Source organism: Chiloscyllium plagiosum, unplaced genomic scaffold (genome assembly GCF_037043375.1).
Source record: "Chiloscyllium plagiosum isolate Xiang-an unplaced genomic scaffold, Cpla_swu_hap1 HiC_scaffold_46, whole genome shotgun sequence".
NCBI lineage: Eukaryota > Metazoa > Chordata > Chondrichthyes > Orectolobiformes > Hemiscylliidae > Chiloscyllium > Chiloscyllium plagiosum.
Genome location: NW_028270184.1, coordinates 4,957,156 through 4,984,627, shown reverse-complemented (window position 1 = coordinate 4,984,627; position 27,472 = coordinate 4,957,156). Strand labels below are relative to the sequence as shown.

The window sequence follows — 27,472 nt, the reverse complement described above, 5'->3', positions numbered from 1 at the left end:
ACACAGGACTGTTTCTAATGCTCCCAGCTCCTTATGCACCCTCCCTGTGCCACAGGCATTGCTGCTTCATTTCTTCACTGTCCAGCCTCAGTGCATGAGTCGAAGTCCAGTCTCGCTCGAACACTGCTTTCAGCTGGCTCTGCACCGTGCCAGGGTTGTCATGTGCCACGCCTGTCTGGTTTATGACGAGCCCCACTCCAGCCGTTCTCACAAAGTAATCCTCCGCCCAGTTAGATGTCCCTGCAAGCACAGAACACACATGGAATGGTGAAACCTTAACACAGCTCCATGCCCAGTGCTTTCCTCACAGTCGGCACACACAACCCTAATATGGATCAGCCAAGGACAGATCAGAGGCTGGGAATCCCGCAGCAAGTAACGCAACTCCCCAGAGCCTGTCCACTGTCTGCCAGGCACAAGTCAGGAGTCCGTTGGGATACTCCTCAGTTGCCCTGGATGGGGGCAGCTCCAACAACCCTCAAGACGCTCGACACCATCCAGGACAAAGCAACCCGCTTGATTGGCACCAGATCCACCCCCTCCACCAGCGACCCTCAGTCGCAGCAGTGTGTACCATCTGGACTACAGAAATTCACCAAAGTTCCTCAGACAGCACCTTCCAAACCCATGAGCTCTGGCCTCAAATACAAAGACAACAGACAGATGGGAACGCCATCTCCTGCAGGTTCCCCTCCCAGCCCCTCACCATCCCGACTTGGAAATATATCGGCCGTTCCTTCAGTGTTGTTGGGTCAAAATGCTGGAATGCCCTCCCTAACAACACTGTGTGGGTGTCTCTACAACCACATGGACTGCAATCGTTCAACCATCAGGAACAATTGGGCATGTACAATAAAAAGGGACGTTGCCAATGACACTCTCAACTCACAGAGAAAGCCCTGGCCATACACAATTGACATTTACTTATTTATTAAACATATTAGTAATGCTACCGCTACAGCCACCTCCCTCCCATCAATATTTTGCCAACACCCAGAAATACAATGGGGAACTATTATGTAAACATGTCACATTGTAATTACGCCCACCCACCAGTAGGAGTGGTGGAGTTGCACAAGGAGGTGAGGCCAGTGGGGGCAATTTCCTGGAACATCCCACTTTGTTCCTAATTTGCCCAACAAAGCGCGCTGCCTCACCAACAGGCTCTCTGCCTGTATTCCTGATGAAGGGCTTTTGCCCGAAACGTCGATTTTACTGCTCCCCGGATGCTGCCTGAACTGCTGTGCATTCCCAGCGCCACTCTAATCCACACCCCTTTTTGTTTGTCACATTCTCTGTCACCCTCTCTGCCCTCCCCACACTCCACTGTACTTTCCACTCTGGCAGTTAGACTAGGCATTGCTCTACCATGATCGCCTAGTTTGGACGCTCAACGTCCTTTCTCCCCCAGCACTCCGCGCCTCCACTTTAACGCTAGCCCCCTGCACACTTCACTTTAGCTTTGAGTCATCACAAGACGCCAGCTTGCTTTCTCTCCATGGTTGCTGCCTGACCCACTACGAGCTCCAGCATTGTTTTAGTTTCCAGTACCTACTTACCAATGTAGGCAATGCGATCGGTGACCATGTATTTGTTGTGGTTGACCCTGCTGAACGGTATTTTTTTCTGTTGCTCTGTGGCTGGAACTTTGAAGATCTTCTGCAAGAGGAAAATGAGAGGGGCTGGGGACAGTCATGTGTTGGATGAAAGCGCAACAGATTCTCGTCACCACGTGTTAACCATCGTAGAGAATGACATGGAGTTCCACAGCTGATGACTGCTCGTACAGTCACGCTGGCGTTAGTACAAAGAGTAGGAAGCCGGTCAGCTCAGTTGGTTGAGAGGCTGGCTTGCGATGCAGAGTCACACCAACGAGGTAGGCTTGAATCCGGCAGCGGGCTGAGATCCTGCCTTCTTGAGCTCACCCTTTAACCTGAGGCATGCTCTAATGAGAGAGAGTGGGACACCGACGACTGCTAACAGCGACTGTGGGGGTGGCACGGTGTCTCAGTAGTTAGCACTACTGACCCACAGCACCAGGGACCCGGGTTCGATTCCAGCCCCAGGCAACTGTCTGTGTGGAGTTTGCACGTTCTCCCCGTGTCTGCGTGGGTTTCCTCCGTGTGCTCCGGTTTCCTCCCACAGTCCAAAGATGTGCAGGTCAGGGTGAATTGGGCATGGGAAATTGCCCCATAGTGCCCAGGGATGTGCAGGTTAGGGTGGATTGGCCGTGCTAAATTGCCCCATAATGTCCAGGGATGTGCAGGTTAGGGTGGATTGGCCGTGCTAAATTGCCCCATAATGTCCAGGGATGTGCAGGTTAGGGTGGTTTGACCGTGCTAAATTGCCCCATAATGTCCAGGGATGTACAGGTTAGGGTGGATTGGCCGTGCTAAATTGCCCCATAATGTCCAGGGATGTACAGGTTAGGGTGGGTTGGCTGTGCTAACTTGTCCCGTAGTGCCCGGGGATGTGCGGGTTAGGGTGGTTTGACCATGCTAAATTGCCCCATAATGTCCAGGGATGTACAGGTTAGGGTGAATTGGCCATGCTACATTGTCCCATAGTGTCCAGGGATGTGCAGGTTGGGGTGGATTGGCCGTGCTAAATTGTCCCATAGTGTCCAGAGATGTGCAGGTTGGGGTGGATTGGCCGTGCTAAATTGTCCCATCGTTCCCAGGGATGTGCAGGTTGGGGTGGATTGGCCTTGGGAAATTGTCCAATAGTGTCCAGGGATGTGCAGGTTAGGGTGGATTGGCCGTGCTAAATTGTCCCATAGTGCCCGGGGATGTGCGGGTTAGGGTGGTTTGACCATGCTAAATTGCCCCATAATGTCCAGGGATGTACAGGTTAGGGTGAATTGGCCATGCTACATTGTCCCATAGTGTCCAGGGATGTGCAGGTTGGGGTGGATTGGCCGTGCTAAATTGTCCCATAGTGTCCAGGGATGTGCAGGTTAGGGTGGATTGGCCGTGCTAAATTGTCCCATAGTGTCCAGGGATGTGCAGGTTAGGGTGGATTGGCAGTGCTAAATTGCCCCATAATGTCCAGGGATGTACAGGTTAGGGTGAATTGGCCATGCTACATTGTCCCATAGTGTCCAGGGATGTGCAGGTTGGGGTGGATTGGCCGTGCTAAATTGTCCCATAGTGTCCAGAGATGTGCAGGTTGGGGTGGATTGGCCGTGCTAAATTGTCCCATCGTGCCCAGGGATGTGCAGGTTGGGGCGGATTGGCCTTGGGAAATTGTCCCATAGTGTCCAGGGATGTGCAGGTTGGAATGGATTGGCCGTGCTGAATTGTCCCATCGTGCCCAGGGATGTGCAGGTTAGGGTGGATTGGCCGTGCTAAATTGTCCCATATTGCCCAGGGATGTGCAGGTTGGGGTGGATTGGCCGTGCTAAATTGTCCCATCGTGCCCAGGGATTGCAGGTTAGGGTGGATTGGCCGTGCTAAATTGTCCCATAGTGCCCAGGGATGTGCAGGTTTGGGTAGATTGGCCGTGCTAAATTGCCCCATAGTGCCCAGAGATGTACAGGTTAGGGTGGATTGGCCATGCTAAATTGTCCCATAGTGCCCAGGGATGTGCAGGTTAAGGTGGATTGGTCGTGCTAAATTGTCCCATAGTGCCCAGGGATGTGCAGGTTGGAGTGGATTGGCCGTGCTAAATTGTCCCATAGTGCCCAGGGATGTGTGGGTTAGGATGGATTGGCCGTGCTAAATTGTCCCGTAGTGTCCAGGGATGTGCAGGTTAGGGTGGATTGGCCGTGCTAAATTGTCCCATCGTGCCCAGGGATGTGCAGGTTAGGGTGGATTGGCCGTGCTAAATTGTCCCATAGTGCCCAGGAATGTGCAGATTAGGGTGGATTGGCCGTGCTAAATTGTCCCATCGTGCCCAGGGATTGCAGGTTAGGGTGGATTGGCCGTGCTAAATTGTCCCATAGTGCCCAGGGATGTGCAGGTTAGGGTGGATTGGCCGTGCTAAATTGTCCCATAGTGCCCAGAGATGTACAGGTTAGGGTGGATTGGCCGTGCTAAATTGTCCCATAGTGCCCAGAGATGTACAGGTTAGGGTGGATTGGCCATGCTAAATTGTCCCATAGTGCCCAGGGATGTGCAGGTTAGGTGCATTAGTCAGGGGTAAATATAGGATAACAGGGTAGGGGGATGGCTCCGCGTGGGTCACTATCCGGAGGGTTGGTGTGGACTTGTTGGGTCGAAGGGCCTGTTTCCACACGGTAGGGATTCTATAAAATAAAAATACCATTCCTCCGCCCTTCCTCCGATGGACCTTTCATCCGTCAGCCCTATGGGCAAAGTGGCCCCCCCCTCTGTAAGGGGCAGGGGGGTGCGTACTTAGAGTCGAATGGAAGCACAGGCAGTAAAATGGCTGCTGACAATCCAGTGACTCACCACCTCGATATTGCAGTGCAGCGGCTGCTCAGCGAGGACACTCAGGGACTTCAGGTAGACATACATCGGCCGGTAAGAGTGCTCCCAGCAGCTGATTAGCAGGCGGACTGACACTTTCCGCTGGCAAGCCGCTTCACGCAGACGATCGTCGATGGCGGACCAGAATCTTTGGGGGGGGGGGGTGGAAAGCGGGCAATCGGCAAATGAACAAGTTAAAACATTGTAACAGATGCACCCCCTCACTTACCAATTGAGACGATCTTTCCACCTCAGAACGTCACACGCACCCACCAAAACACCCTCTGAAGGGCAGTGATGCCTGATGGGCACACAGCAAGATCCCACGGGATTGGCGACGCACCCAAGACCGTCCGATTTGTAGCGACACGGGTCGGGTTAAAGCATCAGTAAAGGTATCCACCCCCTACTACACATCCTTCCCATAAACACTCCCCTGCCCCCAAACCACCTCTGCCTTCAAACGGTTACCAAGGAATGTCTCACACCCAGTCGAGGGGCTGGTGAGCTATCCTTGGCTCGGCCCCTCGACAGCAGCAGGGCCGGCCCGGCTATTTCCCCAGCTCGGGGTGGTGTGGGGGCAGCGGTGGGGCATCACGCCGGACACAGAGCTCAGAGGCAGCAGTCAGGGGATGCAGGGGGCAGGGACCGGCTCCAAGTGGTTGGGTAGATCTCCCAACCCTGCGCGCACCTCTCATCCCTGGCAAAACCTTCCTCACCTCTCAGGTCAGCAGCCCACCTACCTCGGAGGTTTGCAGTACTGGCAGAGGGGGACCAACTCCATGACTGAGATGAAGACATAAGCTTCCGCATCATCGATCACGCTCAGGATGGCGCTGAGGTCTGAAGTGCGACCAGAGGCGCAGAGGGAGGGCGGAGCGCTCTGCAGGAGAGAGAGAGTCCAGTACAGTTGGTCGGACGGACAGCCCGGGTCCTACGTTCACTCCCATCCCTCAGACTCAGAAGAGAAATCTAACATAGCTTACATCTCTACACAAGTGGGCAGCACGGTGGCTGTGTGGTTAGCACTGCTGCCTCACAGCGCCAGGGACCGGGATTCGATTCCAGCCTCGGGTGACTGTCTTTGTGTGGAGTTTGCACATTCTCCCTGTGTCTGCGTGGGTTTCCTCCGGGTGCTCCGGTTTCCTCCCACAATCCAAAGATGCACAGGTTAGGGCGGATTGGCCGTGCTAAATTACCCCATAGTGTTCAGGCATGTGCAGGTTAGGGTGGATTGGCCATGCTAACTTGCCCATTGTGTTCACGGATGTGTAGGTTAGGGTGGATTGGCCAAACTAAATTGCCCCATAGTGTTCAGGCATGTGCAGGTTAGGGTGGATTGGCTGTGCTAACTTGCCCATTGTGTTCACGGATGTGTAGGTTAGGGTGGATTGGCCATGCTAAATTGCTCCATAGTGTTCAGGGATGTGTAGGTTAGGATGGATTGGCCATGCTAAGTTGCCCATAGTGTTCACAGATGTGTAGGTTAGGGTGGATTGGCCATACTAAATTGTCCCATAGTGTTCAGGGATGTGCAGGTTAGGGTGAATTGGCCATGCTAAATTGCTCCATAGTGTTCAGGGATGTGTAGGTTCGGGTGAATTGACCATGCTAAATTGCCCCATAGTGTTCAGGGATGTGCAGGTTAGTGTGAACTGGCCATGCTAAATTGCCCATAGTGTTCAGGGATATGCAGGTTAGGGTGAACTGGCCATGCTAAATTGCCCATAGTGTTCAGGGATATGCAGGTTAGGGTGGATTGGCCGTGCTAAATTGCCCCATAGTGTTCAGGGATGTGCAGGTTAGGGTGAACTGGCCGTGCTAAATTGCCCATAGTGTTCAGGGATGTGTAGTGTTGGGGCATGAGTCAGGGTTAATGTAGGGGAATGGGTCTGGGTGGGTTACTCTTCGGAGGGTCAGCGTGGACCTGTTGGGCCAAAGTGTTTCCACACTGTAGGGATTCTGGGATACATGGCCACACTTGCAAGAGATCTAGCAGAGTGTGTGCATTGTTCAAGCCCCCTTGCCTCAGGATGGGTATACTTACCGTGGATGGAAAACCGAGGAACTTCCTGACCTCCGACAGATGGTAGCATGAGGAGAGGTTGGGTAGGTTGGGCCTGTACCCATTGGAGCTTTGAAGAATGTGGGCAGGACTTATACAGTTAATGAGGTAAAAACAATGACTGCAGATGCTGGAAACCAGATTCTGGATTAGTGGTGCTGGAAGAGCACAGCAATTCAGGCAGCATCCGAAGGTAAGGCCCTGGGGAGTGCTGTTGAACAGAGACCTAGGGGTCCAGGTGCATAGTTCCTTGAAAGTAGAGTAACAGGTAGACAGGATAGTGAAGAAGGTGTTTGGTATGCTTGCCTTCATTGGTCAGTGCATTGAGTACGGGAGTTGGGAGGTCATGTTGCGGCTGTACAGGACGTCAGTAAGTCACTTTTGGAATACTGCGTTCAATTCTGGTCTCCCTGCTTTCGGAAGGATGTTGTGAAACTTGAAAGGGTTCAGAAGGGATTTACAAGGATGTTGGCAGGGCTGGAGGGTTTGAGCTACAGGGAGAGGCTGAATAGGACTATTTTCCCTAGAAAGTCAGAGGCTGAGGGGTGACCTTATAGAGGTTTATAAAATCATGAGGGGCATGGATAGGATAAATAGATAAGGTCTTTTCCTCAGGGTGTATGAGCCCAAACATAGAGGCCATAGGTTTAAGGTGAGAGGGGAAAGATATAAAAAGGACCCAAGGAGCAGGTTTTTCATTCAGAGCGTAGTGCGTGTATGGCAGGAGTTGCCAGAGGAAGTCATGGAGTCATAGAGATGTACAGCATGGAAACAGACCCTTCGGTCCAACCCGTCCATGCCGACCAGATATCCCAACCCAATCTAGTCCCGCCTGCCAGCACCCGGCCCATATCCCTCCAAACCCTTCCTATTCATATACCCATCCAAATACCTTTTAAATGTTGTCATTGTACCAGCCTCCACCACTTCCTCTGGCATCTCATTCCATACACGTACCACCCTCTGTGTGAAAAAGTTGCCCTTTTAGGTCCCTTTTATATCTTTCTCCTCTCACCCGAAACCTATGCCCTCTAGTTCTGCACTCCCCCCCACTAGGGAAGAGACTTTGTCTATTTACCCTATCCATGTCCCTCATAATTTTGTAAACCTCTATAAGGTCACCCCTCAGCCTCCGACGCTCCAGGGAAAACAGCCCCAGCCTGTTCAGCCTCTCCCTGTAGCTCAAACCCTCCAATCCTGGCAACATCCTTGTAAATCTTTTCTGAACCCTTTCAAGTTTCACAGGAGGCTGGTACAATTACAGCATTTAGAAGGCATCTAGATGGGTATATGAATAGGTAAAAACAATGGCTACAGATGCTGGAAGCCAGATTCTGGAATAGAGTGGTGCCGGAAAAGTGATGCTGCAGTTCAGGCAGCATTCGAGGAGCAGGAAAATCCGACGTTTCGGGCAAAAGCCCTTCATCAGGAATACGGAAGGGTTTAGACGGATATGGGGAGAAAGTGAGGTCTGCAGATGCTGGAGATCAGAGCTGGAAATGTGTTGCTGGAAAAGCGCAGCAGGTCAGGCAGCATCCAGGGAACAGGAGAATCGACGTTTCGGGCATAAGCCCTTCTTCTTTAGAGGGATATGGACCAAATGCTGGCAAGTGGGACTAGATTGTGTCGAAATATCCGGGCAGCATGGACGAGTTGGACCAAAGGGTCTGTTTCCGTGCTGTCCACCTCTGTGACTCTGACTCTAAATACAATCAAAATTCTCCCGCTCCCCGCTAGCAGCAGAGACCGGCCACCTATCCCTGTCTTCCCCACCCTCTGACTTTCAGCACAGCGACGCGGGAAAGGACTGGGATACTCACCGAGACGTACACGTCCGCTTCAATCCCGTTCAGTTTCAGCCTGAGCGGCTGCTCCTTGCTGGACAGGGCAGTGTACCTGCCAGGCCACCGTCGGGGGAGAGCTGCCCCCTCCCCACCCAAGTACCAGTAGGTGCCGAAGATCCTGTCCATGTCACGTGCCAGGCAGCTACAGTTGGACAGCACCACCCCCAGCTCCTTGACCTGTCAGCAGAACGCGAGGAGAGGGGAAATGTGAGCCACTGAAGAATTACATTACCCTGGCGCCTACCTCTACTTCCCGAGCCAACGGATCCGCAACTCAAAACGCGTGCATAGTAGGATCCCAACAACCCACCTGGCCTGGTTTCCGTGACTGGGTACAAATATCAAACCCGGGGCCCTGTGCAGGGCACAGCTGCCCGCGTTCCCCACACTTCTGACTTGCCCTTTACTTTTCAATCATTCCCGGGATGTGGGCATCTCTGGCCAGGCCAGCGCTTACTGCCCCATCCTAATTACCCAGAAGGCAACTGAGAGTCAACCACATTGCCGTGGGTCTGGAGTCACATTTAGGCCACATCGGGTAAGTTTGGCATTTTCCTTCCCTGAAGGGCATTAGTGAACCAGATGGGTTTTTCCAACAATCAGCAATTCACCCATGGTCATCGTTAGGCTCTTAATTCCAAATTTTGTTTCATTTTGAAAATTAATTCAAGTTCCACCATGTTGGGATTTGAATAGGTCCCCAGCACATCACCAGGAGTCTCTGGATCAATAGCTTGGAGATAACACCACTAGGCCATCACCTCTTCTTCCTGTTGGATCTTCCTTGTCTACCTTCAGGGATTGGTGAGGTGGGTTTACTATCCAGTCAATGGATAGGCACCTTCAACAATGCTCTCTGTTGGCCTGGATTTGCACTGGACCCCAGTGCAGGAACTTACAGCCCCACAACTTCCTAAGAAGAGTGGACAGAGCTGTTCCTCTGACTGGGCCACGACAGCAGACTAGAATCTCACCCACACCCTGAACACCTCCCAGCAGGTCACTGGAAAGTAATTACCTGATTAAAACCTTCTTCCCCAACCCACACACAGAGGCACGACACAACTATTTGGTTACCATGACGCTTTGATCTAACGATAGCAATAACCGACATGAGTTGTCCTTCACTAACAGCCCCTCGGGCCATTACAGACGGTGATTAAGAGTTAACCCCCGTTGCTGTGGGTCTGGAACCGTGTGTGCGTGTGGGCCAGACTGGGTAAGGATGGCAGATTTCCTTCCCTGAAGGGCGGTGGTGAAACGGATGGGTTTTTGTGACAATCTTTGATGGTCATTATCATGGAGAGGAGCTGGATGTTCCAGGTTTCACAGTGGCCTACTGCCTCACAGCACTAGGGACCTGGGTTTCTGGGTTTGATTCCACCCTCAGGCAACTGCGTGTGTGTGTGTGTATAAGGGGGGTTTCCTTTCAAAGATGTGCAGGTTAGTGTGGATTGGCCATGCTACATTGCCCCATAGTGTGCAGGCTAGGTGGGTTAGCCATGGGAAATTGGTGGTTGGTCGCTTTTTGGTGTGGACTCATAGAGTCATAGAGATGTACAGCATGGAAACAGACCCTTTGGTCCAACCCTTCCATATATACCAACCCAATCTAGTCCCAATGGCCTGTTTCCATACTGCAAGGAATTCTATGAAGTTCCATCAGCAGCTGTGCCAAGATTTGAACCGGTGGCCTCATCATCAGAGTGGGCCTCTGGATTATCTAGCGCAGTGACATTACCATTACACCAGCCCCTCCTCCCACCAAAAGCAGGTCTCGAGTGGTTGGCCACCTCAGGGTGAATGAATAAGCTTTGCATTGGATGATCGCCCTTTGATGGTGGGCACCAGTTTGATGCCCATCTTTCACCGGACTTCGTGGAGATGAGGGGAACGAGAGAAGAGACTGAAGGAATCTCTGAAAAGTGGGGGTGGTGCAGAAAGTTGGAATTCAGGCCACAACTGGATCAGCCACTCCCTTGTGGAATGGAGAAGCAGGTTTGGAGGGACCGAATGGCCGCCCTGTGCTTAGGGTTGCGTCCTCTGAACCATCGGTGGTTGGTCTCCCCAGGGGCCTCTAAGCGCACATCACCGCCACCCCTCCCTGTTAGTTACCTGGGTCAGTGAGCGCCAGTCCATGTTGGCGCTGCCGATGTAGACATGGCGTCCATCGACCACCCAGACCTTGGTGTGGACAATGCCACCCGTCAGGTTTTTCAGGAACACATGCCTCACCTCAGCACCTGCACCACAAAACAGCACAGTCAGACGAGAATCAGAGCGTGACTCAGAACATAGACTGACAACAGGAACTTACCGTGAGCAATAGATCTCCAGACCTTTGGAGTACTAAGGATATCCAGAACGATGCGCAGGAAGCAGAGTTGGTGGAGGACAGGAAGATTGCTACAATCCTTTCCTTAAAATTTTTAACCAAAGGATGTGGCTGGGCCTGCATTTATTGCCTGTTCCTAATTGCCCAGAGGGCAGTGAAGAGTCAACCACATCGCTGTGGGTCTGGGGTCACCAGTAGGCCCAGACCTCAGGCAAGGACAGTAGTTCCCTTTCCTGAAGGACATTATTGAACATGAGATGGATTTTTGCAACAATGGTTTCATGGTCATCATTGGTCTTGATTCCAGATTCTTTTTACTGAATTCAAATAGCACCACATGCTCTCACGGGGTTCAAACACAGGTTCCCAGGTCTCTGAGACCGTGGGCCTCTGGATTATTACTCAGGGTAAAACCATTAGACCTTCACCTCCCCTCCAGGAGCTAGGAAGCTGTAGGGTCACCACTATTGAACATCCATGGTCTCATTCAATGGGGGGGGGGGGGGGGGGGTAGAAGAAGACTCAATGGGCTGAATGGCCTTCCCCCACTCCACTCCTATAGTCTTACGGTCTCGTGAACAGAACGGTGAGAGGGCGATTGACCTGAAGGCAGAAGAGATCAGATCGTTCCAAGTCGGGTATCCCGCAAGTTTATTGCCAACGTTGGATTCATCAAATCTTAGTAGGAAGGGGGCAGGAAAATGCAAAAAGGAAGATAGAAATCTGGAATAAATGGCCTACTGGGGTAGGCTTCTGAAGCAAATGTATAAAGGGAATGAATTAAAACAATATGTGGTCGGCATGGACAGGTTGGACCAAAGGGTCTGTTTCCATGCTGTACATCTCTCTGACTCTATAAGAGGGCTTGACAGAGAGGGAGACAACACACAAATATTGTGGTCCAAAAATTTCAAAGAACTTGAGGAAGCAGCAGTGTGCTTCCCCTGTGGCCGAATAGCCTGCCACCATTCACAGTGGCCAAGGGGCTACTAACAATCCTGGCAAGAATTTGGGGTTATCCTGGTGGCGAATGTTGAGGGAGAGTTGGACGGGGGTGGTGGTCATACGGAGGGACAGGAACATAGAGGAGGCGGCAGTCAGTAAACAAGGGACTCACCGCTTTTCGCAAGATCGTCTGTGTCTTTTTCAGACTGCTGGGGGCTGTTGACAGCGATCTTCAGGGTAATCCCTCGTGATTTCAAACCCGCCAGCTGCTTAAAGACCTGCTCACCCTGCGCACAAACCACATCGCTAAAATTAGGGCGTGAGGCAACTCCACAGAATATCCCGTCACCGAGTCACCACTTAGAGTCATAGAGATGTACAGCACGGAAACAGATCCTTCGGCCCAACCCGTCCATGCCGACCAGATCTCCCAACCCAATCCAGTCCCACCTGCCAGCACCCGGACCATATCCCTTCAAACCCTTCCTATTCATATACCCATCCAAATGCCCCTTAAATGTTTCAATTGTACCAGCCTCCACCACTTCCTCTGGCAGCTCATTCCATACACGCACCACCCTCTGTGTGAAAAAGTTGCCTCTTGGATCTCTTTTATATCTTTCCCTTCTCACCCAAAACCTATGCCCCTCTAGTTCTGTACTCCCAGGGAAAAGACTTTGTCTATTTATCCTATCCATGTCCCTCATAATTTTGTAAACCTCTATAAAGTCACCCCTCAGCCTCCGACGCTCCAGGGAAAACAGCCCCAGCCTGTTCAGCCTCTCCCTGTAGCTCAAACCCTCCAACCCTGGCAACATCCTTGTAAATCTTTTCTGAACCCTTTGAAGTTTCACAACATCTTTCAGATAGGAAGGAGACCAGAATTGCACACCATAGCCTCTAATTGACACGGGGGAAGTCCTTGACCCCAGGAAGGCCCCCACTGGGCCAGCTCTCAGAGTGAACAGAACCTCTGACACTCCCCTGTTAATTTTCCTTTGGCCAGCTGGCTCAGAGTCAGCCCCCTGAACGGAGGAGATTCTAAATCTCCACTCAGGGTTATTTCTTCTCTCTCTCTCTCTCTCTCTCCACCCCCACCCTACCGCCTAACATCGGTAGTGCTTATTCAGTCCCCAGCGCCCATGTCGCGCGTGTGTGTAGGTGTCGGACACAGTGAAGAATAACAAATACAGAAATTTTTATCCCTATTCCACCGCCAGGAAGAAAGGAAACACCCCAGTGGCCAGTGACAAGCAGTGCCCTTCTCGGAGGGCAATGCTGTGTGATCAAACAGTGAAGGGGAGGGCAGGGATTGCCTCAAAATAGAGTCGGAGGGGGAAATAAAACCCTCCACACCCTGCGGTGCCCACCTCTCCCTGAAAACCTCGAGGGTGCTGGTAGACACCGCGTGCTCCTTCTCTGGGGACACCTCTTCACCTGTTTATATCTGTCATCCCTGGTTGTACCAGGTTAACCTGATGAAGGGCTTTTGCCCGAAACGTCAATTTTCCTGCTCCTCGGACGCTGCCTGACCTGCTGTGCTTTTCCAGCACCACTCTAATCTAGACTCTGGTTTCCAGCATCTGCAGCCCTCACTTTTGCCAAGGTTAACAACCCCAAACAGGGAGCTCGCCTTCTATAAGGTTCACCTGGCTGACCTCATTATACAGCTTTAAACTAATCGAAGGAAGCCCAGTGTCTCTCAGAGAGCAAGTACAACTGGTTGGAAAATCTCATCCGTTTGGAAACGTTTGCCTGAAGGGAAGGCCAACACTTATTGCCCATCCCTAATTGTCCGAGGGACTAACTAGGGCCATTACAGAGGGCAGTTAGGAGACAAACCACATTGCTGTGGTTGTGGAGTCACATGCAGGCCAGACAGGGCCCAGATTTCGTTCCCCAAAACCGGACGCTTTTCCCTGGCAGGTTTTAGCGATTGAAATTTTGATTAGTGATGGAGAAAGCATTACAGGAAGTGCAGGCTTGAAAGTGGAGTGACGGGTAGGCAGGATAGTGAAGAAGGCGTTTGGTATGGCTTGCCTTTATTGGTCAGTGCACTGACTATGGGAGTTGGGAGGTCTGTACAGGACATTGGTCAGGCCACTTTTGGAATACTGCATTCAATTCCCTGCCACAAGCAGGAGGTTGTGAAACGTGAAAGGGTTGAGAAAAGATTTACAAGAATGTTGCCAGGGTTGGAGGGTTTGAGCTACAGGGAGAGGCTGACTACACCAGCACCGCTTTCCCTGGAGCGTTGGAGGCTGAGGGGTGACCTTATAGAGACTTATAAAATCATCAAACGCATGGATAGGCTAAATAGTCAAAGTCTTTTCCTCGGGGTAGGGGAGTTCAGCACTAGAGGGCTGAGGTTTAAGGTGAGAGGGAAAAGGTTTAAAAGGGATCAGAGGGGCTACTTTTTTCACACAGAGAGTGGTGTGTGTATGGAATGAGCTGCCAGGAGAAGTGGTGGAGGCTGGTACAATGACAACATTTAAAAGGCACCTGGATGGGTATGTGAATAGAATAGCCTTTAGTGTGAATGGTAGGGAATTAGAGTTTGCGATTTTTGTAAAGATTTGTAGCTCAGGGCTGAGGTTCAGGTTGTAAGTTTGCTCACTGAGCTGGAAGACTGGCTCTCAGACGTTTCGTCACCATGCTGGGTAACATCATCAGTGAGCCTCTGATGAAGCGCTGGTGTTGTGTCTCGCTTTCTATTGGTGTGTCTAGGTCTAAACAAAAAGACAGAACGCGCCCAGAGACTCTAGCCACATTACCACACATTAAAGGCATGTCGGAGATGGCAACCAGACTACTCCAGCCCCTTGGCATCGTGGTAGCCCATAAACCTACCAACACACTGAAAGAGCTCTTGATGAATCTAAAAGACCCTGTACCAACAACCAGCAGAATTAATGTCATTTACAAAATACCCTGCAAGGCCTGCGACAAAATACATCAGACAGACGAGCAGGAAACTAGCTACCAGGATACATGAGCACCAACTGGCCACCAAAGGACACGACCAACTATCACTAGTACCCACACACACATACACACACACACACACACACGATGAGGGGCACCAGTCCGACTGGGATAATACATCCATCCTAGACAATGCACGGGAATCCTTACAGGCCTGGCACTCAAACCGAAACTCCATCAACAAACACATCGATTTGAACCCCATTTACCAAACTCTCAGAAACACAACCTGAAGTGATAACACCCACCACATCACGAGACACATCAATAGAAAGCGAGACACAACACCAGCGCTTCATCAGAGGCTCACTGATGATGTTACCCAGCATGGTGACGAAACGTCTGAGAACAAGTCTTCCAGCTCACCGAGCAAACTCACAGCCCGGATTTGGAGGGATATGGGCCAAATGCTGGCAGATTAATTTGGGATATCTGGTCGGCACGGACAAGGTGGGTTGAAGGGTCCGTTTGCGTGCTGTACATCTCTGTGACTCCAGGACTCTTACATGTGTATAAGCCAGGCAAGGATTGAGAAAGCACTGTTCACCTCAGAGGCTGAAGGATCCCCTTGGCTCAGGTCACCGCCCCGCAATGTGAAGTAAAAGGCTGCGATTTCCACAGTGTGGTTGGCCTGATCGAGGAGATCCATCCAGCCGTTGTAGATGGAGACATGGTGAAGGGCACCTTTGGAGAACGAAAGTCCGATCGGAATACTCTCCACCAGAGTCAACCTGCAAACCAAACAATACTCACACGGATCTCTCCCGGGATTTAAATGTCCCAGAAGCAGCCAGGGTGCCTCCGTGCCGATCTCCCGTTCCCTGGACATCTCCGCTACTGCCTCATGTGCCAACTGACTTGCTGTGCTCGCTTACCCTCACTGGTGGCCAGTCATTTCCTACTCTGTAACCTCCTCCCTGCACCTACTCCTACACCCCCTCCCTGTCTCTGTCACCCCCTCCAGCCCCTACACCCCCTCCCTATCTCTGTCACCCCCTCCAGCCCCTACACCCCCTCCCTATCTCTGTCACCCCCTCCAGCCCCTACACCCCTCCCTATCTCTGTCACCCCTTCCAGCCCCTACACCCCCTCCCTATCTCTGTCACCTCCTCCCTACACCTACTCCTACACCCCCTCCCTATCTCTGTAACCCCCTCCAGCCCCTACACCCCCTCCCTATTTCTGTCACCCTCTCCAGCCCCTACACCCCTCCCTATCTCTGTAACTCCCTCCAGCCCCTACACCCCCTCCCTATCTCTGTCACCTCCTCCAGCCCCTACAGCCCCTCCCTATCTCTGTAACCCCCTCCAGCCCCTCCCTATCTCTGTCACCTCCTCCAGCCCCTACACCCCCTCCCTATCTCTGTCACCCCCTCCAACCCCAAAACCTCTCCCTATCTCTGTAATCCCCTCTGAGCCCCCCCATCTCTGTCACCCCCTCCGTGCCCCCTGCCCTATCTCTGTAACCCCCTCCATGCCCCACTCCCTATCTCTGTCACCCCTCCGTGCCCCACTCCCTATCTCTGTAACCCCCTTTGTGCCCCACTCCCTATCTCTGTAACCCCCATCATGCCCCACTCCCTATCTCTGTAAGCCCCTACATCCCCTCCCTATGTCTGTCACCTCCTCCAGCCCCTACACCCCCTCCCTATCTCTGTAACCCCCTCCAGCCCCTCCCTATCTCTGTCACCTCCTCCAGCCCCTACACCCCCTCCCTATCTCTGTCACCCCCTCCAACCCCTACACCCCCTCCCTATCTCTGTAATCCCCTCCGAGCCCCCCCATCTCTGTCACCCCCTCCATGACCCACTCCCTATCTCTGTAACCCCCTCCGTGCCCCCCTCCCCATCTCTGTCACCCCCTCTGTGCCCCACTCCCTGGGCCTACTTGCAGTCGTCTTGGCAGGCCTCCTGTTGCCATGGTAATGAGCTGTAAATCCAGTCCACCTTCAGCAGGCCAACCAGGCCCCAGGCCGCGGTGGGCAGTGCCACCTGCCCCGAGCCCAGGAGGTACCAACCAAGGAGAGCTAGGAGCAGGAGAGCGGCCAGCAGGAGGCAGACCAGCAAGCCTGAGCTGGGCCGAACCCTCGCCAAGGTACCCTATGATATGAGTGAGAGAGAGAGGGGGGGGGGGGGGGGGAAAGAGAGGGAGGGGGAGAGAGAGAGAGATATAGAGAGGGAGGGGGAGAGAGGGAGATGGGGGTGGAAGAGATGGAGAGACAGGGAGGGAGAGAGACGGAGAGAGACAGAGAGAGAGAGAGAGACGGGGGTGGGGGAACAAAACAGGCAATCACCAAGAGTGGCAAGCATCGAGAGCACCTTCCTATTGCTGAAGCCACCCACGGTCAAATAGCTAGCCCAGACTCACAGGGTTGGCTCCATGGGCAGAATGTGACGGATCTGCTCAAATCACCACCCCGTACGCCATCACAGGTCAGAGGGCATTTCCACCATGTGAGGCATCACAGTACATTCCGATGCTATGCCCCCTCCCTGCAATGCACAAGTGTGAATGTGCGGGGGTGGGGGGGGTTAGGGGGAATGACCAGGCTGGACAGGGCTTAGACAGAAAAGGACCTGATTCCAATCCCTGTGTCCTGAACGTATCCACCTCCCCACCACCCCCCCCAAACCACCCACCCCACCCCCGGCGACATTGCTCATTCCCCATACCCTCCGACCTCGCATCCAAGGACAGCAGAGGCCATTTGAAAATGAGGGGTGTGTGTGACGAGAAAGTCCCTCATCACTCATGTCTCATCATTACCATCACCTCCATACCGTGCTGACCCTGTCCTGGGGAGTGTTTGATGGGGGGACAGTGTAGAGGGAGCTTTACTCTGTATCTAACCCCGTGCTGTCCCTGTCCCTGGGAGTGTTTGATGGGGGACAGTGTAGAGGGAGCTTTACTCTGTATCTAACCCCGTGCTGTCCCTGTCCTGGGAGTGTTTGATGGGGGACAGTGTAGAGGGAGCTTTACTCTGTATCTAACCCCGTGCTGTCCCTGTCCCTGCAAGTGTTTGATGGGGGACAGGGCAGAGGGAGCTTTACCCTGTATCTAACCCCGTGCTGTCCCTGTCCTGGGAGTGTTTGATGGGGGACAGTGTAGAGGGAGCTTTACCCTGTATCTGACCCCGTGCTGTCCCTGTCCTGGGAGTGTTTGATGGGGGGAACAGTGTAGAGGGAGGTTTACTCTGTATCTAACCCCGTGCTGTCCCTGTCCTGGGAGTGTTTGATGGGGGGGACAGTGTAGAGGGAGCTTTACTCTGTATCTAACCCTGTGCTGTCCCTGAGCTGGGAGTGTTTGATGGGGACAGTGTAGAGAGAGCTTTACTCTGTATCTAACCCCGTGCTGCCCCTGTCCTGGGGAGTGTTTGATGGGGGACAGTGTAGAGAGAGCTTTACTCTGTATCTAACCCCATGCTGTCCCTGTCCTGGGGAGTGTTCGATGGGGGACAGTGCAGAGAAAGCTTTACTCTGTATCTAACCCCGTGCTGCCCCTGTCCTGGGGAGTGTTTGATGGGGGACAGTGTAGAGAGAGCTTTACTCTGTATCTAACCCCATGCTGTCCCTGTCCTGGGGAGTGTTCGATGGGGGACAGTGCAGAGAAAGCTTTACTCTGTATCTAACCCCGTGCTGCCCCTCTCCTGGGGAGTGTTTGATGAGGGGGACAGTGCAGAGTTAGCTTTACTCTGTATCTAACCCCGTGCTGTCCCTGTCCTGGGGAGTGTTTCACGGGATGTCTGGGGAGATAACAAACAGAACCACAATGATTCTTCGCAAAGTGAGGATGAGAAGGGAGGACAGAGAAGGAAAGGATTACCTTTGAAGTTTTTCTCCCTGTTGGTATCTCTGGGAGCTCTCTCCACGTTGGCCTTTTTCTGGGTTCTTCAGGAATTTTCGCTCTCAGTTTCTGAAGGCTGTAGATAGCTGGTCTCAGACCCTCCTAATGGGAACGTAAAAGAGACATCAACAACAAGCTTCATTTTACTATCGCCTTTCACTCTGCAAAGCCTCCCCAAACCACTCCATGGGAGAGTCTGTCAGACAGGATGTAACCCCAAGGCGCACCAGGAGGTAGTAGGTGAGGTGAACCAAAGGTCTGTCGAACGGAGCAGTTTTGAGGAGTACTTTAATGGAATCAACACAGAGAGAGTGAGACAGGTGGCTGAGAGGTGGGTGGTGGATTTGAAGAGCTCCCGAGCAGCTGGAAGCATGACCACCAATGGGAATCAGAGGATGGTCAAAGGACAGGAATGAGGGAAGGTTACAGAGACTGGGAGGGATGTATGGGCCAGAGGAGGTTACAGAGATAGGGAGGGGGTGTAGGGGCTGGAGAGGGTGACAGAGATAGGGAGGGGGTGTAGGAGCTGGAGGGGGTTACAGAGATAGGGAGGGAGTGTAGGGGCTGGAGGGGGTAACAGAGACAGGGAGAGGGTGTAGGGGCTGGAGGGGGTTACAGAGAAAGGGAGGGGGTGTAGGGGTTGGAGGGCGTTACAGAGATAGGGAGGGGGTGTAGGGGCTGGAGTGGGCGACAGAGATAGGGAGGGGGTGTAGGGGCTGGAGGAGGTGATGGGGTTAGGGAGAGGGTGTAGGGGCTGGAGGAGGTGTATGGGGTTAGGGAGAGGGTGTAGGGGCTGGAAGTGGTGACAGAGATAGGGAGGGATTTCAAAACAAGCAGCCGGACCCTTGTCAAATTGAAATATTTTCCTAACAGCAATCTCTGTGGGATTCCTCAGATCGCAGGTCTCCTCACAGTCACCAACCATCTCCTGCAGTGACCAGCAGCTGACCTTCAAGCCCAGACCATTGTAATACTGACCTTGACCACAGGAGGGACCATGATGCTCCTGGGGGTCTCCTGGTGCTCAGTTCCATCCTCCTCTTCCTCCTTCTGTTCTTCCTCCCCTTCCTCCTTCTTCATCCTCCTTTGCTTCAAATCTAAGTCTGCCTTCACCTTCTGCAGAACAACCTGAAGTGGTTTCAAATTAACCTGATGGAACATGACCCACTCTGAAATTAGGCGCTGGCGCACTGCTTTCACCGTGCGCTGTGATATCACACAAGAGAGAGATACAGGAGAGGGTAGACATGTCTAACTGGTTCCTCAATGCCCTGTCCATTCTGGGACAGAAAGGACACCCTCACTCCAAAACGAAGCACTTTGTAAAACATACTTTTTGTGTGTACAACTCCCATACACAGCAATGTGAGCATGATCCAGATCATTTGATTTTGGTGTTGTTGGTTGAGGGATAAATATTTGCCCCCAGGACTCCAGAGAGAACACCCTCTCGCTCATTTACCAACAGTAGCCACTCGATTCTCTTACACACATAATCAGACCCACAGTAATCTATACGTACAATCTTGACCCTTCGAGAGGGCAGGGGTAGCTCAGCAATTAATGTCTCATCTGAAAGATAACACCCCCAACAGCATGGCGCTCCCTCAGTACTGACCCCTCGACAGTGCGGCGCTCCCTCAGTACTGACCACCCCGACAGCATGGCGCTCCCTCAGTACTGACCCCCCGACAGTGCGGCGCTCCGTCAGTACTGACCCCCCCCAACAGCATGGCGCTCCCTCAGTACTGACCCCACGACAGTGCGGCGCTCCCTCAGTACTGACCCCCCGACAGCATGGCGCTCCCTCAGTACTGACCCTCCAATAGCATGGCGCTCCCTCAGTACTGACCCCCCGACAGCATGGCGCACCCTCAGTACTGACCCCCCGACAGCATGGCGCTCCCTCACTGCTGACCCCCCGACAGCATGGCGCTCCCTCACTGCTGACCCCCTGACAGCATGGCGCTCCCTCAGTACTGACCCCCTGACAGCATGGCGCTCCCTCAGTACTGACCCCCCGACAGCATGGCGCTCCCTCAGTACTGACCCCCCGACAGCATGGCGCTCCCTCAGTACTGACCCCCCGACAGCATGGCGCTCCCTCAGTACTGACCCTCCAACAGCATGGCACTCCCTCAGTACTGACCCTCCAACAGCATGGCGCTCCCTCAGTACTGACCCTCCAACAGCATGGCGCTCCCTCAGTACTGACCCCACGACAGCATGGCGCTCCCTCAGTACTGACCCCCCGACAGCATGGCGCTCCCTCAGTACTGACCCCCCGACAGCATGGCGCTCCCTCAGTACTGACCCCCCCCGACAGTGCGGCGCTCCGTCAGTACTGACCCCCCTCAACAGCATGGCGCTCCCTCAGTACTGACCCCCCGACAGCATGGCGCTCCCTCAGTACTGACCCCCCGACAGCATGGCGCTCCCTCAGTACTGACCCTCCAACAGCATGGTGCTCCCTCAGTACTGACCGCCCGACAGCATGGCGCTCCCTCAGTACTGACCCCCCAACAGCATGGCGCTCCCTCAGTACTGACCCCCTGAAAGCATGGCGCTCCCTCAGTACTGACCCCCTGACAGCATGGCGCTCCCTCAGTACTGACCCCCCGACAGCATGGCGCTCCCTCAGTACTGACCCCCCCCCCCGACAGCATGGCGCTCCCTCAGTACTGACCCCCCGACAGCATGGCACTCCCTCAGTACTGACCGGCCCCCCGACAGCATGGCGCTCCCTCAGTACTGACCCCCCCCCCGACAGCATGGCGCTTCCTCAGTACTGACCCCACCCCCCCGACAGCATGGCGCTCCCTCAGTACTGACCCCCCCCACCGACAGTATGGCGCTCCCTCAGCACTGACCTCCCAACAGCATGGCGCTCCCTCAGTACTGACCCCCCGACAGCATGGCACTCCCTCAGTACTGACCCTCCGACAATGCGGCTCCCTCAGCACTGACCCTCCGACAGTGTCCACTCCCTCAGCACTGACCCTCCGACAGTGCCCACTCCCTCAGCACTGACCCTCCCACAGTGTCCACTCCCTCCGTACTGATCCTCCGACAGCACAGTGCTGCCTCAGCCTTGACCCTCCGACAGTGTAGCACTCCCTCAGCATTGACCTTCCCACAGTGCGGCACTCCATCAACACTGGCCCTCTGACAGCGCGGCACACCCTCAGCCTTGACCCTCCAAAAGCACAGCGATCCCTCAGCACTGACCCTCCCACAGTGCCCACTCCCTCAGCACTGACCCTCCCACAGTGCCCACTCCCTCAGCACTGACCCTCCGGCTGCATTGAACTCTTCCCACTCTGGCACTGGGAGTATGAGCAAAAGTGTTGAGAGTGAATACTCGATTCCCTTTTCGTGAGAAAAACCATGACTAACAGCTGGGAATGAGGTGGCTGGCCCATTGGCTCGGACAGAGAGAGATAAAAACAGAGTCGCAGAGTGAGGCGCTGGAAAAGCACAGCAGGTCAGGCAGCATCCGAGGAGCAGGAGAGTCAACGTTTCAGGAATGGCTTATTCTGCTCCTGGGATGCTGCCTGACCTGCTGTGCTTTTCCAGCAACACACTCTTCAAATCTGATCTCCAGTGCTCACTTTCTCCCAGAAATAAAGACAGACAGAGACTGAGAGAGAGAGACTGACAAAGAGACCGAGAGAGACAGAGTGAAAAAGATACAGAGAGAAAGAGAGAGAAGGGGTTAGATGGCAGAGCTGTTGGGTAAGAATAGCAGACTCTTCTCGTGAAAGGATAACACCTCCACACACCAGGAGAGGGCACTGTCTGCACATACCACAGACTGTGTCTGAGTTGCTTCCCTCCATAGGAACAGTAACAGTAACAATACTGAGGTACAGTATCAGAACCAAAACTCTCGACCTGCGATACAAAGTACCTGCAGTGACTCACAGCGATACACCAAAGTGGAACACAACTAGGGGAGGTTGTAGAACGAGATCGGGTGTGAGGAAGGAAGGAGATGTGAAGTACAGCCAACAACAATGTGCATTCCTGTAGCGCCTTTACGTGACATACCATCCTCCTGGCAGTATAACCCAACAGGTTTTGACCCTGAGCCACATTATTAGGGGCAGACTCGTCCAAAGAATTTGCTTTAATGAGGGTCTTGGAGGAGTGAAAGGGAGAGAGAGAGAGAGAGACAGCAAGGTTTAGGGAAGGGAAATCCAGAGCTTAAGAGTCCCAGGAAGCTGAAGGAATGGTCACTAATGCTGAATGATGGGAATTGGGGGATGCTCAAGGGGCCCGGAATCGGAGCACAGAGATCTCGGAGGTTTGTAAGGGCTGGTGGAGGTTACAGAGATAGGGAGGGGGTGGAGGGGCTGGAGGGAGTTACAGAGATAGGGAGGGGGTGTAGGGGCTGGAGGGGGTGACAGAGATAAGGAGGGGGGTTAGGAGCCAGAGGAGGTTACAGGGATAGGGAGGGGGTGTAGGGGCTGGAGGGGGTGACAGAGATAGGGAGGGGGTGTAGGGGCTGGAGGAGGTTACAGAGATAGGGAAGGGGTGTAGGGGCTGGAGGGGGTTACAGAGGTAGGGAAGGGGGTGTAGGGGCTGGAGGGGGTTACAGAGATAGTGAGGGGGTGTAGGGGCTGGAGGGGGTGACAGAGATAGGGAGGGGGTGTAGGGCTGGAGGCTTGATAGAGATAGGGAGGGGGTGTAGGGGCTGGAGGGGGTTACAGAGATAGGGAGGGGGTGTAGGAGCCAGAGGAGGTTACAGGGATAGGGAGGGGTGCAGGGGATGGGAGAGATTTCAGAGGTAGGGGAGGGGACTTGGGGCTGGAGGAAATGACTGAGCTAGGGAGGGGATCTTGGGGGCGTCTGAGTTGTATGTCCCGTTATAACACACCAACTGCAGCGCAATACATCAGGCAGACAGCTCCCCTCTCCAACCTGCCCAAAAGCTTTATCCGAATCCTCTACCCCAACCTTTAAAAGCTTGTGGTCCCACTGTCCCTCTGGCTGGAGACTGAGATACCATCTGGATGACAGGACCTGTTAACAGCTCCCTCTCTATGTAAAAACAATGCAAGTGCATTTGCATAGCACCTATCACAACCTCAGGATGTCTCAATGCCTGTTCACAGCCAAATGTCAGCACTGTCAGCAATGCAGGAAATGCACTGGCCATGCACAGCAGGATCCCACATACAGCGACTAACCAGCAAATCATCTGCCTTTGGGAAGTTAGTCGGAAGTAAAGAGGTTTCGTAATTTTATTTACAAAACTGAAAACCCCTGGGGGAGGTGCTGGAGGTCAGAAAAAACGAAACAGGCTGGAAACACTCTGAGGGACAGGGAGTGGGGGGGACACTGAAACAGTTAGCGATCCATTCCTAGGACCCTTCACCAGAACTGGGAAGGAGAGTGAGATGTGAATGGGGGTGTTAGTGCCAAGCAGAACGAGATGACAAAGGGATGGAAGACACGTGTAGAGGAGGTGTGAACGGTAGCAGAAGGCAGAGGGATGATGGTCATCTCACTGGACTAGTGGTGGGGGGGGTCATTTGATTATAAGACCAAAAGACATAGGAGTGGAAGTAAGGCTATTCGGCCCATCGGGTCTACTACACCATGGCTGGTGGCCATTTCAATGCCACTTACCCACACACTCCCCGTATCCCTTAATTGCTTGCACGATTAAGAATTTATCAATCCCTGCCTTGAAGACACGTAACGTCCCGGCCTCCACTGCGCTCCATGACAATGAATTCCACAGGCCCACCACTCTCTAGCTGAAGGAATGTCTCCTCATTTCCGTTTTAAATTGACCCCCTCCAATTCCAAGGCTGTGCCCACGGGTCCCAGTCTCCCCGCCTGACGGAAACACATTCCCAGCATCCACTCTTTCTAAGCCATGCATTATTTTGTAAGTTTCTATTAGATCTCTCCTCAATGTTCTAAACTCTCATGAATGCCATCCCAGGATCTTCAGCCGTTCATCATATGTTAGGCCTAGCCTTGGTGAGACTTAAATCCCACCCCTAAAACAGGGTGGGGTGAGGCTGGGGAGAGAACAATGGGTGAATGGGGGAGGGGGTGGAGGTGATCCGAGGAGCAGGAAAATCAAAAAGCCCTCTTGCTGATTTCTCAATCCCCTGCTGAATTCCCTGTGTCCTTTTCTCAGTCCAACCCATCAATTTGATTGAAATACCTGATGTTAACATTGCCCCCCCCCCCCCATACTCACCGGCTCAGCCTCCTCCTCCTCAATCCTTGCTGTCGCACTGCTCCTCAGGGTTCTGGAGCTCCCACGGATAGGATTCCTGGGCGTCAGGACCAGCATTTCGCTGGACCGGGAATCTGCTTGCTCCTGGCTCTCGGTTTCCGTCTCTCCCTCTTCTTGAACCTGCTCCCAGAACAGGAAACACAGCACATCGCTGACTCCGTGGTGAAACGATTCCCCAGCTCCAGGCTTCCCAGTGCAACCTCCTCCCAGAATGTAGGCACAGCAGAGTGGCTTTAGTGGTTAGCACTTCTGCCTCACAGCTCCAGGCACCTGGGTTCGATTCCACCCTCGGGTGACTGCACAGGGTTTGTACATCCCCCCACCATGTCGGCGTGGATTTCCTCCAGGTGCGCTGGTTTCCTCCCACAGTCCAAAAATGTGTAGGTTAGGGTGGATTGGCCATGGGAAATTGTCCCATAGTGCCCAGGGATGTGCAGGTTAGGGTGAATTGGCCGTGCTAAATTGTCCCATAGTGCCCAGGGATGTGCAGGTTAGGGTGGATTGGCCATGCTAAATTGTCCATAGTGCCCAGTGATGTGCAGGTTAGGGTGGATTAGCCGTGCTAAATTGTCCCATATTGCCCAGGGATGTGCAGGTTAGGGTGGATTGGCCATGGGAAATTGTCCCATAGTGCCCAGGGATGTGCAGGTTAGGGTGGATTGGCCATGGGAAATTGTCCCATGTTAGGGTGGATTGGCCATGCTAAATTGTCCATAGTGCCCAGGGATGTGCAGGTTAGGGTGGATTGGCCGTGCTAAATTGTCCCATATTGCCCAGGGATGTGCAGGTTAGGGTGGATTGGCCGTGCTAAATTGTCCCATAGTGCCCAGGGATGTGCAGGTTAGGGTGGATTGGCCGTGGGAAATTGTCCCATAGTGCCAAGGGATGTGCAGGTTAGGGTGGATTGGCCATGCTAAATTGTCCCATAGTGTCCAGGGATGTGTAGGTTAGAGTGGATCGGCTGTGTTAAATTGCCTCACAGTGCCCAGGGATGTACAGGTTAGGGTGGATTGGCCATGGGAAATTGTCCCATAGTGCCCAGGGATGTACAGGTTAGGGTGGATTGGCCATGCTAAATTGTCCCATAATGCCCAGGGATGTGCAGGTTAGGGTGATTGGCCATGGGAAATTGTCCCATAGTGTCCAGGGATGTGTAGGTTAGAGTGGATCGGCCGTGCTAAATTGTCCGATAGTGTCCAGGGATGTGTAGGTTAGAGTGGATTAGCCATGGTAAATGTAAGGTTTTGGGGAAAGATTGGGGTGCTCTTCAGAGGGTCAGTGTAGACTTTTAGATTAGATTAGATTACAGTGTGGAAACAGGCCCTTCGGCCCAACAAGTCCACACCGACCCGCCGAAGCGTAACCCACCCATACCCCTACATTTACCCCTTACCCAGCACTACGGGCAATTTAGCATGGCCAAGACTTGGTGTCTCCTTTCTGCACAGAATCCCCCACACTCTGGGAAGATGCCATTTCAGCCCATCGTGTCCCGGACTAGCTCTCTCTAACCACCCCTTAAATATCCAAATAATCATGCAATGCTCAGCTGAACCTGCCCCCCCCCCCCCCCCCCACCACCACCACATTTCCAGGCGATACCTTTCAGACTGTAACCTCTCCCTGGGTGGGGGAGAAAAATAAAATTGCTTCCCACAGCGTCTTTGTTTCGTTTCCAACACAATTTAAAACGTGTGATCTCTGAATTCTGAATGCTTTCACGCATCTTTGCCCAGGCCCCTCACTTCATCCCGCAGACCCGGTAATGTCTGCTGACAATTTCAGGGCTGCTTTTCGAGTTGTTCCTTTGCAATTGAGAATGGGGGCAATTAATTTTCCACTCACGTCTCTCTGGGGGGGGGGGGGGGTTGGTTTTTTCTTTGGCGCCAAAAGCGATCAGAAACTGAAACAGTGAAAGAAATTGCTGCGTCCACTTCCGGGAATGCTTTGTGGAGAAATAAGTTTTGAAAAATGCAACATTTCGTTTAATCTTAATGCGGTGCACATTAAGGGATGGAGGTGAATCCCCAACTCTCTCCGTCCCTGTCACGTTTGAATATAAGTGCTTTAGGGGGAACTTGTCAGCTTTGGAAATTGATACAGTTAAAAATGTTGCAATAAGGCGTTGATATCGACAAAATAAAACACAGGAATGCACATTTAACTTCTGTTACCATCCTAGGGTCAGCACACACACACACACACACAGAGACATCACAGTCGAAGGTCCTAGACAAGGGGATGCCAATGACATTAAGTTTCACTGGCTAATTTCACGAATGCTGGAGATTTCAGGGAGGACCACAAATTTGGTCACGGTTTTTAAAGCGTGCAGTCGAATCGGTCCCCAGTAGTTTTACAAAATGGTATCACTTTACGTCTCTCTCTCTCGAAGATGCACAAACCTGCTCTTTCAGTCGCTTCGACTTCCTCCGTTGCACCTCGACCCTCCTTGGCATTGCAAAGCGAGACGAAATCTTTGCCCCCACTCCCCACTGAAACAAAACTTTGTTTTAAAAGACTTCTTCAAAGTCACTGCTGGCCACTTGCTTTGTTGGGGTTTTTGTTGTTGTTGTTGTTGCTTGCAGTGACGTTTTTAGGAAACGGGCGATAACCACCTTCTGGCCAGCAAAGCAACAGCCAGCTCCCACAACAGAGACTTTCAAATTTAAACCGGTTTGTCAGTTAGAGCGGGGATTTTTTTTTTAAAAAAATATATCTTTCCTGTTCTGTCCCTCAGGCAGCAATAAGGCTGCCCTCCAGTGGT

General features: G+C 52.9%; 1 protein-coding gene across 4 annotated transcripts; it reads right to left on the bottom strand.

Annotated features, from left to right (window-relative positions):
- On the bottom strand, window positions 1-27,393 carry LOC122543821 (5'-3' exonuclease PLD3). Of its 4 annotated transcripts, none has more exons than XM_087983748.1 (13): window positions 27,111-27,393; window positions 24,667-24,825; window positions 19,425-19,595; window positions 18,426-18,548; window positions 16,491-16,702; window positions 15,152-15,335; window positions 11,792-11,906; window positions 10,455-10,582; window positions 8,316-8,516; window positions 5,174-5,313; window positions 4,413-4,578; window positions 1,560-1,659; window positions 1-240 (listed from the first exon to the last, which is right to left on the bottom strand). In XM_087983748.1, the coding sequence occupies exons 1-13, from the start codon at window positions 27,162-27,164 to the stop codon at window positions 32-34; spliced, it is 1,962 nt and encodes a 653-aa protein (XP_087839874.1). In that variant the 5' UTR covers window positions 27,165-27,393; the 3' UTR covers window positions 1-31. The 4 variants fall into 4 exon arrangements, with proteins under 4 accessions (XP_087839874.1, XP_087839875.1, XP_087839877.1 ...); XM_087983749.1 differs by having other exon boundaries at window positions 19,425-19,574; XM_087983751.1 differs by lacking the exon at window positions 19,425-19,595.
- Window positions 27,394-27,472: the final 79 nt, after the last annotated feature.

Bases quoted from the DNA above. Each gene is read 5' to 3' on its own strand.
- LOC122543821 (XM_087983748.1), bottom strand. From the start codon at position 27,164: ATGCCAAGGAGGGTCGAGGTGCAACGGAGGAAGTCGAAGCGACTGAAA. The intron at 4,579-5,173 runs GTAGGTGGGCTG...CCCCCCCCAAAG, and splicing joins CAGTACTGCAAACCTCCGAG to ATTCTGGTCCGCCATCGACG. The intron at 1,660-4,412 runs GTGAGTCACTGG...TTCCTCTTGCAG, and splicing joins TGCACTGCAATATCGAGGTG to AAGATCTTCAAAGTTCCAGC.